The sequence below is a fragment of the Lycorma delicatula genome, chromosome 4, assembly GCF_047948215.1.
Source record: "Lycorma delicatula isolate Av1 chromosome 4, ASM4794821v1, whole genome shotgun sequence".
In the NCBI taxonomy this organism is placed as follows: domain Eukaryota; kingdom Metazoa; phylum Arthropoda; class Insecta; order Hemiptera; family Fulgoridae; genus Lycorma; species Lycorma delicatula.
In genome coordinates this window covers 49,533,882-49,549,844 of record NC_134458.1, presented here as the reverse complement: position 1 = coordinate 49,549,844, position 15,963 = coordinate 49,533,882, and the positions used below count along the sequence as shown (strand labels likewise).

The following is a 15,963-nucleotide window of genomic DNA, read 5'->3' as shown; positions in this document are numbered from 1 at the left end:
GCAAAATCTAGCTTTAAATCTTAAACAAAATATTACATTACACTTTAAAATATGATGAAAATATTCTAGTAAAATAAATGTTCAAGAAAATAATAACCCTGTTCATTCTGTAACCTCAGAAGCTGCAAGTTCTTTTTTGTATACCACTGAAATTTATATACCGATAGAAAAATGTAAATTATAAGCATCATATCAATGAAAATAAGCACATAAATACATTTATGTAGGTACTGTGTTCAGTAATTAAAAATGTATATTGCATTCATCATAAGACTGAGCCTAAAATAAACAAAGCAAAGAAATATAGCAAAATAACATGTACTTTCTGTACTAACAAAAATTTTACATATAACATAAAACTAAGAAATGTAAAATCACTTACCTTATTTTGCAATCATATATATATATATATATATATATATATATATATATATATATATATATATATATAATTATGTATATAGTATAATGATAAATGTGACATAAAGTATACAAAATTTTACATTGTAAAACACTTGACGCAACATAATAACACAATAGAAAAAAATAAATACACTATAAAAACAGAAATTAAAAGCAGTAAAAATACGATATGAGTGAATTAACTTATAAACCGATACAAAACAATTTTTATGTTATGAAACATCAATTCATGGAGCATTTTCCTAAATTTCGACCCAGATTATGCAATGTCAAATTTAATCTATCAATAACAATGTTTACATTGATATCTGTACTCTTTTCTATTCCAATAAAATGACTACATAAAGTGCCTGCACAAATTGGAGATACAAAGACCCCAGCTGCTGGTGAGAAATTAAAAGAATATTACTACTCGTCAAAGTTTAGAAAGTGTATTGCATAGAAGTTCAATCTAGGATGTTTGAAGTATTATTGGCTCTGCTAATAGTACAGTAGAAGGGATAGTGTACCGCAATAAGATGTAGATAGCATGAAGTCAGTCACTGATTCAGTAATTTATCCCCACCCTGTGCATCAGCTGAGTTTGTTAGACTTTGAAAATACAAACAGTGAGATTCCAGAGTTACCATTGTCCCTAGAACTTTGTAAGAACATACAAATAAAATATATATTCATCATCCATGAAGTATGCAACATCTATGATAGTATAAGTGCATATCGGTATACATGTATAACTTGGCTGCAAGTTCGTCAACTCATTCCCTCTCCCACACGTTCTCTTCTTTCCTACTCCATTTGGTGCCACTTCAGTGTGTGAACTAGCGACTGTATCACTGCCTTCTCAAGTATCAATCCTTTTTTAAAATATATGAAGTATAGTTCATATATTTTTTACGTTCCTCTATAATACGACTTTCATAATTATGGCAATTAATTGACAAAATGTTAGCTGAACTCTACTACTTTCTTTACATCCTAGTTTAAATATTTTATTACAAACTAATACATCCTTTATCTGACACCAAATCAATTTTATTAGACTTATACACAATGATGTGGAGACAGATTATGTGGAGACAGACTTCTATTTTATTTCAGTTATCAATTTAAATTGTTATACATACTTAAACAAATTCTACCTTTCTATTACTTCTGTCAGATTTAATATCTTTTAAACTAGCCAAGTAATTACTTTCTTTTTTTTTAAATTGATATTTGATTAGTTATTTTTTTCTAATGAAACAAACGTATGTTTATTTGTACTTATTACTGTAGTATTATTAATAAAATAATGGAACTCTGCCTACATCTCTTTGTCCTAAGTCATTATGTACATGCCTTCATAAAAAGGAAGTAATAATCAATAAAAAAGTAATTAATATTAAAGAAAAAATAGAAAAACGTAACAAAATAAAATGAAATATTATTTATTTCCTTCAACCATTCATCAATAACCACTTTCAGCGATATTCATCATATAACAAAAATAACATTTTTCAAACAATATTTTTGCCAGAAGTCATTTGAAAACCATTAATATTTGGCACTATGATGAGGAACATTATTCATGATTATCTCCCAGTTTAGCAGTTTTGCTCTGATTTTTAAAAATATTAATGCGGTATATATTATATACCGCAAAAAGATTGGAATAGCGGGCCTGAGTAATGGATTCTTACCAATTAATATGAAAGTTATTAATGGGAGAATTCAGAAAGGAACAAAAAGGAAAACTCTTTTTATAAAGAATAGGTCCGTTTTACAATGGTCTTTTGTTATACTGCCCGCTAACACACAATGAACATCTGTTGTACGGTGAGAAGAGACTAGGCTTGGAAGTTATGGGAAGAAAGCCTCCGTCGACTCTTCTCAGTCGTCGACTTGGGTCCGATCCTACAGGTAAAAAGGCTAACAGTATAAATAGCCCAGTAAGACCAGATAAAAGTCAGTTTGGCGGAAATCCGCGAACCAGTCTGCGAGGCGTTACGACTTTGGTCCCGCAAGGGCAGTTCTGCGAGGAGAGTCTGCGAGTTGTGTGGAGATGTGCGAGTTCGGCAGAGAGTTTTGCGAAACAGTCTGCGAGGCGTTACGGCGTCGATCCCGCAAAGGCAGTTCAGCGAGAAGAGGCTGCGAGTTGTGTGAGTTCGGCGGAGTTCCGCGAGATGTACGATGACGATCCAGCGTGGAGAGTCACAGGTGTGAGTCTGCGAGACGTCAGTCAAGCGAGGAGAGTATCCAGTTTGATACGATTAAGGTGACGCCACGAGTAATTCAGTAACCAAGAAAGTACTATTGGTGAGTTACAGTAAAATTAGAAATGTATAAGTGAAATAAATAATGCAATAGACTTCATTCATAAACTGTTAAGATAGACAACAAAAGGGATTTGTTAGTGAATTTTATAAGATTGTTTGTTAATGTAAGACTAGTGGTTAAATAAGTCTGAATATTAGTTCTCTGTTTATATACCTGGAATAAATTCCGAACGATTATTTATTTTAAACTCCCTCGTGTGTAATCTGTATTTATTACTTACTATCCGTACTTACTATCTGTATTAATTACTTACATTCTATCATTATTTGATGTGTTGCTATTAACATGTAATGATTTTGATTGTTGTCTTTGTTGATTACGTTATGTACTTTTGTCTGTTTTTATGTCATGCTTACTGTTTTCATTATGTTTTGTTTGATGTCATGTAATTATCTTTTATCACTATATCCTGACTATTATTGTGGTTGTAATTACTGTATTAATATTTGTGTTCATTAATTGTTTTATTATTGTCACTTATTACTCTTATTACTATCACTTATTACCGTTATTGTATTTATCACCATTGTTATTATTATTAATTTCTCTGGTTGTAATTTGAACATTTTAAATCAATAAACATAATTACATAAACATTACAAATCGTCAACAACCTCTCAATATCCTGATCGAGCAGCGCAGAACTACACCGCACCACGCGACAAAATGTTTTCCTAAATATATAACATATTTTTTCCTAAATTCCCAACAATTCATTTTATTTATGCTAAATCTTGAAATAACTGAAAAATGAAGTTTCATTGAAGAACAAAGTTGTCAGTGTTCAATATGTTTTCCGTGTAAAAACATTTCACCTGGTGTTTCACATTATTAATTTTTTAAATATTATGGCTATCACAAACACAAGTAAGAACGTTTCAGGTTACATTACAAAAAAAAAAAAAAATTGTTAAAAATTAATAATTAAAATGATTTTTATGACACAAATAATTATAATGGCTCTTCTTTCAAGTTAATAAATTTTCAGCTAAAAAAATAAAAACATTTTTTGATTGTTTTTTTCCAAATAGTTATTTAGCTTATTGATTAGTTATATTTCATAAAAATCTTTAATAAGTTTGTGATTAAATTTTAACACTTTTTATAATAAATAAATTATTGTTGGCCTACTTTAGACATAAACTGTTCCACATTTATCCAAGTTTGACCCAGTTCATATCAAAGAAAGTTTTTGTTTAGAAAGTTTTTTTTTTTTTATCAACCTGAAAGGTGGTCATTAATCACACTAGAATGAATACATTTTTTCTATTTGTTTACATAAGAGGAAATATTGTATAATCATTTAATATTTATTTTTTTATAATATTTCTTTAAAATAGGTTCACTTTTTTTTTATTATTATTAAGTCGCCAACATTACAATACATTATGCATGATGTATGGAATGGGAGAGGAACGACACCATGCACCTTCATATAGATATAATATGTAGAACAACTTCATCATGCTTTTAATGTGCGAGAGATTCTATCAGATTGATACATATTTTAGTATGACTTCAAATAAAGCAAAATTCATAGAATATAACGGTATGCTATTGGTTAATATGTGGAGTAGAAGAGAAGTTTGTCACATAATGAGTAAACAGTTCATAAAGACATGGTATATAATCATATTTCATGTCCACAGTTCATACAAATCCTATATTTAACATAAATATTATGCCACAAGACACAAATATCACAGAAATCATCGCACAAATTCATATATTTACTGCATTCTTAAGAGCACTACAGTACTGTAAACAACATACAAATGTGTGCTATGACATAGTACACATTTGTTAAGTGACTTTTTTTTTGAAAAAAATTTAAGTCCACAATTAGAAAGCTTGTTGCCTATATTTATTATGTATAAATATTATAATTAAATACCTATTAATTTTCTTGTTTTTTTACAGTTGACAGTTGTGCATACTCTTGAATTAAAATGAACATTGTCAAAAGTAGCCGTGCTACATTTCTGCACATTATGGATTAACATGTGAATTTGTTAACATTGGATATGGTATGGGCACTTTGTGCACCTATAACATCCATATAGATTTGATTCCTCAAGTTCCTTCACAAACATTACTCTTGTAAAGGATTTTCAGAATTAAATCTATCATGAATAAATCCTCTGTATAAAGGTAAACACTTAATTGAAAAGGAAATCTTATCAATTTCTTTATTTGCAAAATGAAATGAAAACATAAATGAATAAATACAAAATTTTCCATGAATATGACTCCCCCCTTCCGCCAAAACTTACCTACCTTTTATCAAAAATGTACCAGTACATGCACTGCAATAACTAGAATCAAACTGAAAAAGATTGTAACAGAGAAAAACAGCAGGACCTTCACAAAATGAGCCGATAAAAACCAAGTTAACTATTGAGAAGATGAAGGGGGACATTTTAATGTTGTCATGTTTGATTTTCAAGCCATTTTAATCGTCCCTTACACTGGTAACGATAAATTACTTTTTAGGATTAAGATGAATGTTTACAGTTTCACTATTTTTTAAAGTCAAAAAAAGTAAACACCATTGTTACGCGTGGTACAAATATAAGAGTAAGAAAAATACGAGGTATTTTTACTTCGTATTAAGTAAAGACCGCTGGAAAATTTCTCTCCTTAAGGTTGGCGAACCTGTGTCATTCATGGCCACTCTGGTAATGTACACACTGCGCTGTTGTCTGTAAGCTGTCGCGTTGTAGTATCTTTGCTTACGTGTGAGTTATTACGTTATAAAATGAATAGGAAAATCGATGTTGCCGCCGACTCTGAAATACGTGAATCATACGTTTTTTAAACCATCAAAATGTTAAGCCGGCTTAAATTCATAGACAGTTGGTTGCTGTGTACAGTGATAATGTAATGAACGAAAGAAACGTTCGAAAATGGTGTGAAAAGTTAGAAATATCAGAATTAATGTGCATAAAGAAGAACATTCGTGGAGGCCCTCGATAATAACCGACGACTTGTTGAAATGTGTCGATGATGAAATCAGAAAAGATCGTCGCTCAACGATTTCCGACCTGGTTCTTCTTTTTTTGATATTACAAGAGCTGTTATCGGTCGCTGATCATGACCATTTAGGCTTCAGAAAGGTTTATGCACGTCAGATGCCGCACGTCTTAACAGAACGTCACAAAAAAATCCGAATGGGATCTGCTTTGGAATTTTTTATGCACTACACAGAAAAAAGTGATGAGTTCCAACCTTTTCAGATCATTAGCAATTAAAATGGCTCTGTGCGGCGACAGTTTTAAAACGCTGTTACAAAATCATTTTACATGGGATCTAAGTCGGTTATTTGTTTTTATATTCACAAAGGAATCAGTTTTATTATACAATTTGAACTATTTTTATACGATGTAAAATGTTTTATTTAGACTAGAAAGAATATGACCATTTTTTTCTCAGAAATGTGCTTGTGTGTGTGTGTGACTAGTGTATTATAATTGCTATGAGGGTTACGGATTTATTTATTATTTAAAAAAATAGCTTATTATATTAGCAACATAACGATGTATTGAAACACATAATAAATTATGTTATACGGCACACACACAAAAAAAGGAATTTGTGGTCATAAATGTGTCACTTTTATTTGAGGTCTAATAAATCTTTTCTGACAAAAGATATCGGCAAATATGAAATACATAACGATTCGTAATGAATAACAGTATACAGTAAAAATGGTTTTTTGTCAATCTGAATAGCCTTTTAAGTGGTGGGGATTTTTATAAAACCTAGTTTCTGAAACATATGTTACTTTATTGTGTGAGAACGAGTGCACGCAACTATTACATGCGTACAACGCATATGCGACTTTTTTCACATATTGGGCGTTTTTTAAATTTGTGATTTTTTTTTATTTGTCGTAATTTCTTTTTTTCTTATCGAGACAATGAATGACGAACAGATTAGGTTTGCTCTTGACGAAGGACTTTCAGATTATGACGAAAATGACAGTGACGACCTTGAGGGCTTGACATCAAAAATACTGAAATTAGGGGTATCGATTTTTCGGAACCGCATCTCCTGAATTTTAGTAGCGACGATGATGATCCAGGTCATTCGAGTAGCGATACTGACACGGAACAGAAAATAAATGTAGCCGGTTCAGTTCTACATCCACCTGCTGAAGGAAACGGTAATCTATTTCATGAAATCCATTATCGTTCTCCAGTGAAGTTGGATGTTGAAATGCAACCAGCTGTTGAGTTTCCTCTCCAAGATGAGGAACTTGACACGGCGGAGTTACAAGAAAATCCAACTGACCGGGCCCAAAATGACGAAACAGTTACAGATGACGAAGGTTACGAGTTGGAAGGTCGTCTGCCGGTTCTTGGAAATCCCTGGTTAGTTTGTACTGATATGTGTAAATATGACACACTAAACCGTTTGCCTTTTACGGGTCCGGAACCAGGTGCATTTGTAAAGAATCCCGACCTTTTGGCTAAATCCGCTCCTCGTAAGAGAGGTCGGCCTAAGAAGCGTCGTAGGAATTTACAGAATGTGCCTGAATATATTCCTGATCCCCGTATTCATGGGCAGACGCTGTTTGCCGTATTTATGTTGTTTTTTGGGGCTATCCTTGAAAAAGTAACATCACAAACTAATTTGTATTTTCAAACCCGTAGACCTGATAGACCATTACCTAAGGACAGAATTCAAGGTGACGTTAGTCTTGATCAGATGAAACGTTTCTTTGCAATCATCCTGGAAATGGGTCATATTGTAAGACACACTTTACAAGAATACTGGTCAACTGACGAGGTTTACCATATCGCTTGGGAATACATTACCGAGAACTGTCTTTCTTCATATTTTGAAGTATTTACACTTCACTAAACAGGATCCACCAATAGAATCAGAAATGCAAACTGGTAACTATGACCGTCTCTGGAGAGTACGCGAAATATTTGAAATTGCACGTCAGAAATCTCGTGAACTCTGTAATCCACGACAACAAATCGTAGTTGATGAGGTTTTATGCGCCTACAAGGATAGTCTTGTTTCGGCAGTATATACCTAGTAAACGAAAGCGCTTTGGGATAAAGGTTTACAGACTTTGCGATAATTCTGGGTACACATTCGATATGAGTGTATATCTCGGGAGACAACGAGAGGAACTAAATGTAAACGAAACAATTACTGAACGTACAGTTATCAATCTAATTGCAGGTTATGAAAATTGTGGATATCATTTGTATATGGACAATTTTTTTTCATCCCTGCAATTATATCGACGACTGAAAGATGTGGGAATTCTAGCTTGTGGAACAGCTCGATCCAATCGTGCTGCTATGCCAGCTGAATTCACACGAAACAGACGTAAACAATTAGGTTTGACCAGACACCGGTTAGCCTGTCGTACGACACTGGATGGAATATCTTGTATTCTATTCAATGACAAGCGAATGGTAACATTTCTGTCTTCTATTCATGGGCCTGCTGAAGAGCATAAATACAGTGCAACAATTCGCGGTACAGAAAATGTCGTGAGACCTGTAATGATTGTAGACTACAATAATTACATGGGGGCTGTTGATCTATCTGATCGTCTGTCTTCAAGCTATTACTTACACAGGCGCATGACAAAATGGACGAAAAAACTTTTTTTCCACATTTTTTATATGCTCCTTGTCAATGCTTATACGGCTTACAAGTCAGTCAAAAAGATGGAGAAGAACCAATCCTTCAGATGGTTTCGAAATGAGGTTTTGAAAGGGCTTGTTTCATCATCTCCTACGGGATTTTCTACACGAGGATCTTGTGTAAGAAATCGTGAATTGTTACGTCTTGAAAGTTGTGAAGCAAGACATTTTCCTAAACGTGAGGGAACAAACAGTTTTAGACAATGTTGTGTGCTCGGCAAACGGCATTCGCGTAAGATCAGTCTGGAGGTGTGTGGCTTGTGAGGTACCACTCTGCATAGACGGATGCTTTCTCGTGTATCACACACGCCAAAATATCACCAACTAGGGGTAAATGCTTTTTATTTATAAACTTATTACTTCATTTTATTTATTATTTGTCATCTATTTCATTCTTTTGTTTTTTGGGGGAATCTCCCATATAGCGATTATTTTATGTGTTGGGGTAAAAACTAGTGCGCGCTCGTAATTTCTTATTTTATATATTATATATATATAATATATATTACGATTTTATATACATAGTAACATAAAAAATACCTGTTGTTTGTACCGAATAGCTTGTAATTACTGGGGTAATTATTATGCGTTTCATGAACTCTATTACCCCCCCCCCTCTCCGGCGTGTAACAGCAATACTCTCTTGTAAAAAAATTTTTTCACGTAATAAATGCTCTTAGGAAGTCTTATAATTTTTAAAATAAATTTTACATTATATGTAACGCTAAGAAAAAATAAATAACTATAAAAATTTCTTGTAACTGATATGCTAATTAATCTGTGATTTATGACACGGGTTTTTCATCATATTTTGACCAACTTTCAACCGATTTGCTTGAAAGTATTTTTTTTTAATCAGCAAACTATGTTTCATAAACACAAATAAAAAATAAAATTTCGCTAATAAAAAACGCGGTAGAAATGCGCAAAAAAAATCTGCAATTAAATTATCGTAATTTTTGTACGGTTTCAATTTTTTTGTTGTTACAGGCATAAAAAATATCCAATCGTAAGGTTTTTTTTGTCAGAATCTGTTAAATCTCGTTTTTATATACTGTAATTTTTGGAAATTTTTTTCACATATTTTCGCGGAGCGCTAAGAAGCGCGGAGCATTGTGATGGGAGAAGGTTAATTCGATTGTTACCGGCGATGAAACGTGGATTTCATATTACACGCCAGAGAAAACGACAGTCAATTGAATGGCATCATCCTCAATCACCAACCAAAGTTCAAGCCACATCCACTTAGACGCAAACTGATGGCCACAGTCTTTTGGGACCGGTTTGACGTACTGCTGATTGATTTCATGCCACGTGGAACGACTATAAATGCCTAAGCCTACTGCGAAACTACGTAAATTACAGCACGCCATTCGAAACTGGCGACGTGGGCGGCTGACCGACGGCGTCGTCCTGCTGCACGATAATGCACGTCCACATGTTGCGGGTCCGACACATGATTTACTGAGAGCATCTGGATGGAAAATTTTCTATCACCTACCATATAGTCCGGACTTATCTCCTGATTACCATTTGTTTGGGAAATTGAAAGAATTTTTGAGCGGTAAACAATTTGCGGATGACGATGAACTCAAAAATGCTGTTAATCAGTGGCTAAATGGACTGGCGGCAGAAGAATACGACGAGGGTATACTGAAGCTGGTGTATCGCTACAATAAATATCTTAATTCATATGGCGATTATATAGAAAAGTAGTTAGTGTAAGGTATGTACCTAAGAGAAAAAAAATATTTACAAAGATTTCAGAATAGATTTTTTTACAATGACTGTCTTTACTTTACAGATAACCTCTCATAGCTCTGAAATTAGCTCCTGTCTTTTGAGCTACTTGAAGCAACAGTGTTATATAATGTTATAAATAATGTTTCATTATGTCTGAAACATATATAGTGTTATATATGTTTCAACTTTCTCGTATATTTATAGCTGCCAAAACAGGAATAAAAGATAGCAGCTATGCCAAATGCAGTAATAACAAATAAAATTTAAAGCTTGTTGATTTAAAATGTATGGAATATGGGTTTTCATTTTTGTAAGCAGATTATACATGCTCGTATAGAATTAGCTATAAAAACATAACCAAATTTCTATAAGATAGGAACTGCTTTTATATGTTGCAAGAACAAACCAGAGTGTATGAGGTAAAAGTAATTAAATATAACAATTTTTTTTTATTCAGAGAAATTGTCAAAAGATATTTTCTTAAATACTTACTTTGATACCAATAAGAGAAGGTAAGTTGGCTCAAAATGGAAAATGACTCAATTTTACAAAGTAATGCCATTTATTACTAAATATAAACATAACTTGTATGATAATTGGTTCATGAAAATAAATATATACATAGTTGAGATTTTTATAGTTGAGCATTTTTTTTTAACAAAAATGCTCAACTATATTGGCAGTGTCTGAACATTTTATGCTCCAACATTTAATGGTGGAGCATAAAATAATTCTTGATGAATACAAACAGTTCTATGATGAACAAAGGCTGATGTGAATTTTCAGCTATGATTCAGATGATAATTTATTTGTTTAAACAGAATTAATACACTGGTCTCATTAAATTCATATACTTTATTCTGTATCTGCTCCAAAGGTTTGTTTGTTACACCAAATATTTTTATATTTTGGATAGAGACTTATTATTTGTGGCAGTTGACAGTAATTTACTGGGTACAGATTACAGATATTTTTTGTTAAGTTCTTTTTTCATAATGTCAACCCATTTTCTTTTTCTTCAGGCAATTCATTTAGAATCTCTGAATTAACATTAAATTTGTTCACAACAGTTTACATTTTTATTTAATTTACATGATTATAATACAATTGTGTTAATTGTTGTTAGTTTAATTATTTTTGTTTGAATAAAACAAGTTAAGTTTCAGTTAAAAATTTTATTTTTAACTGAAAATTTTTAACTGAAGATATTTAAAAGTAATAAAATTTGTAATTATTCCTAAATATCTTCATTGTTTGTTTTTTAACGGACTGAGTTTTTGTTAAGTAGATGATTTTTTATTGTCTATATTTGCCTTGTTTTAAATTTAAGATAATTTTTCATTTGAAAATAATATTTTCTAATAACAAAAAGTTATACATTAAAAAAGAGAATTATTTGAAGGTATTGAAAACTAATAAAATGGTATCTAACAAGAAAGAGGAAGGAGAGAGAGGGTGCTCATTTTTGCTTGCTTTAAACCCAGAATCCAACTTTTCCTTAAACATTTCAGCTATTTATTTTATCAGTCATGTTTGATGACTCAGCATAGTAACTTTGTCTAGATTAGGACCAGTTTTACGATGAACCCTGTGTGATGAACATTTATTCATTCGCTAACAAACATTTATAAATTAAGAATACTTATTAACAGTGATTAAATATTCAGTTATAAACACAACAGCACAAAACTTGCCAAAATCACTATTAGTTTTACCAAAATAAATGTTTCTGATTTTTTATAAATAGAGAAGAATGCATATTATAAAACACAACTTTTTTAAATCCATATCAGAATGCAGGAACTATTTAATCATAAGAAGTAAATCTTTTTTATATACATATTTTTAAGAGTAAACTGAATTAATTATAAATTACACCAATTAAAGTGCGTAAAAAATATTGAATAATTTTAAAATTACTTCATTGATATCATCATCTAAAAAAATATGAGGTTTTTTCATACTGATATTCTCAAAAATTGAAAAAATGTTATAAATTAAATATTTAATTAAATAGTTATTTAATGCTATTAAAAAAGATCTCTTAAATATAATAAAAAGAAAGTTTTTTTAATGAATAATATCTTACCTTGTTTCTACTGTCCTAGAATTTAATCGTATTCTTGGTCTAACCTCATCATCTGAACTGCTTTCTTCATCTCGTGCCTGTGGTTCTACAACAACAGAGCATAAAGTTAATTTACATGCACAGTGGTACAACATAATAAAATACACTTTACACAACACCTAATTAGAAGCACTTATAATCTTTTCATTATTCTTGTCCATCTTCAAACACTTAAGACAGCAATAATCAAAATTTGCCCTCATAAGGTTATATTTCTTGTGAAAAAGATATCCTGCAATGATCACCATCTGCATACATAAAAATGGGTCTTACAAGAAACACTGCCTGCTTCAAAAAACATTTTTTTTAAATTTCCAAGCCAGTTGTGTGGATTGAACGAACATAGTACGCTGGAATGTAAGAATCCCAACATATTAAATTTTAACAGACCAAAATTTTTCCAGATGCCAGCATACTGCTTGGTAATTTACTAGAGTGCAGACAGACCAATCACCTCAGATACTCTCGCTGCTTCAATCAACAGTTTATTTATATACATTCACCAATCAATTAAAGGCAAAAACTCATCGTTTTTAAAGCAAACATAGTTTTGATTTCTTTAAAGAGCTACTGTGAAATAAGCTTTGTGATGAAAACACATAAAATAAAAATTATACGTTTTAGTGAAATGAAAAAATAACATGAGTACCAGAAAACTAAAACACATTTATGCGTTCATAAGGTTGCAGATAAATATAAATCTAACTAATTATTGCATATAAATAAACAAATTCATAGATATAAACATTTAATTCATACTTTAAACCGACAAGCATTAAACCAAAAAATAATCTGATTTTAATTTTTACAACCTACAAACCAAGAGAAATATAAATAGCATAAACTCAAATTAATAAAAGACTCAAGATAAATGGATAACTAAGACAGAAATACATATAAGAATGAAAAAGATAATTACACTGATCACATTATTGTAACTGAATTTACTAATGAACATAAAGCATGATATATTCAATGCATTTAATGAACAAACAATCTTTCTTTCAAAATGGAGAAATCAACTGGGTTAGTAATTATTAATTAGATGCATATTTAAATAATGGGTCAAACTCTTGAATTTTAATAAACATTATTAATACGGCAAATTTATCTGTTGAACTGACTGTTTAGAAAATTAAATTTGTTTATATGAATAACATTACTATTATACTTTTCACAGCAGATGAGTTCTGGAGACAGAACTTATCATCCAGTCAGTTTATTGCTGCCAAAATCATTTACATGCACTATTATCAATACCGGTACTTACTTCCACTTAGTCCAACTTGGTCTGTGTCTATGATCATTTTTTTTAAATTCTTTTACTCAAAAGATGTTTTTTTAGAGTAAAAGACATTTTTCTTTCATAATTTCTATCAATTTTAAGTTTTACTGGTCAAACTTCAGTGAAAAATATGGTCCAAGTTCTACGATTATGTTATCATTACTTCATGAGATTCAGGGTAGTTTTTTTTACTAATTAATAACAGCTACATTTAAATATGAAATATATTTAATACTAACTGCTCATTTTGACTGTCAAACAATCAGTAGTAATAAAGAAATCAGTAAAAGTAAATTTAAAAATAAAAAATTAACAATAAGTAATAATGTGTATAATAATGATATATAATCGAGTATACAATGATTAATTTGACCATCATTGGCAGCAAAAAGTCATCAATTTATAATCTTTGCAGGAAATACTAATATGCTATGAATATTTAACTGTATTTTAATGTACAAGTATTACTTTTTTTTTTTTTTAATGTTTTTGTAACAACTGAATTTTGCTTTTATAATCAACTGTTTTGTTATCATCATTTGACTACACAATGATGAAATACATATCTGATCCTTGTCCAAGGTAGTAATTATAAAAATATTTAATCAATAAAAGGCAGATAGATAAATAAACTAGCTAGATAATTATTATTAAATTCATCCTATGAATAGTAAAGTTAACTCTATAACACTCATAATTTCTGTCAGGTTATTCTATTATTTTGACTCACTTGAATTGGAAGCTCTTGACCAATTGTTGTTCTTCAAACCTGGTCGTCTGTTAACAGCATATTTATTTTCCAACGCTGTATTCTTTGGAGGAAGAACATATTTTGGAAGACCCTAAATCATAAAAACAAATCATATAACTGCTAAATTATAAAACCATAAAAGAGGTTACACTTCAACTTTTTTTGGAGCTAAGAGCTAGGTTCAGGTAAAATGAAAAAAAAATCAAATTCTTAATATAAAGAATTTATATTAATTAAGAATATAAAGAATTTAATATATTAAAATATTTATTTTAATATAAAGAATTTATATTTTATTAAGAATTTAATTAGCTATTGTCAGTTCCTCAAAAGTATGAACTGTTCTTACAAACGTTTTCTACATGTCTTACATAGCACTATATCTTATTAAATATCAGAAAGTAACGACAAAAGTTTTATAATAAATTATATTAAATATGTGTTAATTTCATTAACATTTATTTTTGTAAAAGATACATTTAAATTTGTAAATATTCAGCCCAACCTGGCAGATGATAATCCTTAGGTCACCAGATCAGCATAAGAAGTACAGTAATAATTTTCATTTTTTGAATTGATTATTCTTCAAAATGTTCTTAACGTTAAATTCATTTTAAACAACTTCTCAATTATTTATATATAATGGATTATAAAATTATTTTAAAGCTTCGGCATGAGAATATGGATAGAATGTCTGACCTTGTGCAAAATTATAAACAGGATCAGAAATAAAATCCAAGAAACATTCTGAATGAAAACCTAAGATATTACCATTCCATCTTTGTGGCCAGTAAACTTTTACTTAGAAAGATATTTACTTATGAATATGGAAGTGGAATATACTTACTTATAATTTGAAAGTGGAATATAAATATTTTTATAATTATAAATATTATGATCTACCCATTATCTAATTAAGCATGATGGGGAGGGGCTTAACAAAATCTTACCTCAACGTAAGAGTGATGAGAAGACCTTACCTATGTAAGGTTCCTGGTAGAAATGTGGTGTACATTATCCATCTTTCATTGGTAAAAATTGAATCAAAATAAAGTAATATTTAAACAATTTCATAGTGAGTATAAAATTTTAAAATGAAAACAGCTTAAAATGTCAAAGTAGCAAGTAGCAACAAACTTATTTAAAAACAGTTTCATATGGTTTAATTTTTATCAACTGAAGTGGATAGAATATTCAGTCTCTATCATTAATGAACAGTTTAATATGCAACAAAAAGAAGCAGTCAAAATATGCTGTTAAAATTATTATATTAAAAAAGTAAATAAAAAAGAAGGTATATTTGCATTTAAAAATACTTCTTTGATATCTGTGGGTTCTCCATTTGAAAGGTTTAAAAATAACTAACATACTAATATTACAAATCAGGAAAATGGTCTGTTTAAAATTGATTTTTCATTCTTAAGAAAATTATTGCCAATAAACTGTCACATATAATTTTCCTATTTATTAAATAAGATTTTCCTATTTTATTAAAGAAAAATAAACAAAATAAATAATTTTTGCTGTACCCCACTGCACTGACAGAAGGAATCTAGAACAATGAAGCATCTGATTTCCCCATTACCTGTTAAATGCCTGAAAGCAAAGGTTTGACATTAGATACCTGTAAACAGATTAAAAAGAG

General features: G+C 30.5%; 1 protein-coding gene across 1 annotated transcript in view; it reads right to left on the bottom strand.

Moving 5' to 3' along the window:
* Rph (Rabphilin) overlaps positions 1-15,963 on the bottom strand; it is a 197,309-nt gene that overhangs the window by 82,678 nt on the left and 98,668 nt on the right. The window contains exons 6-7 of the mRNA XM_075361688.1: positions 14,298-14,409; positions 12,244-12,328 (exon numbers count right to left, since the gene is read on the bottom strand). Of these exons, the coding sequence (XP_075217803.1) occupies positions 12,244-12,328; positions 14,298-14,409 (197 nt within the window). The remainder of the gene's footprint in view (positions 1-12,243; positions 12,329-14,297; positions 14,410-15,963) is intronic.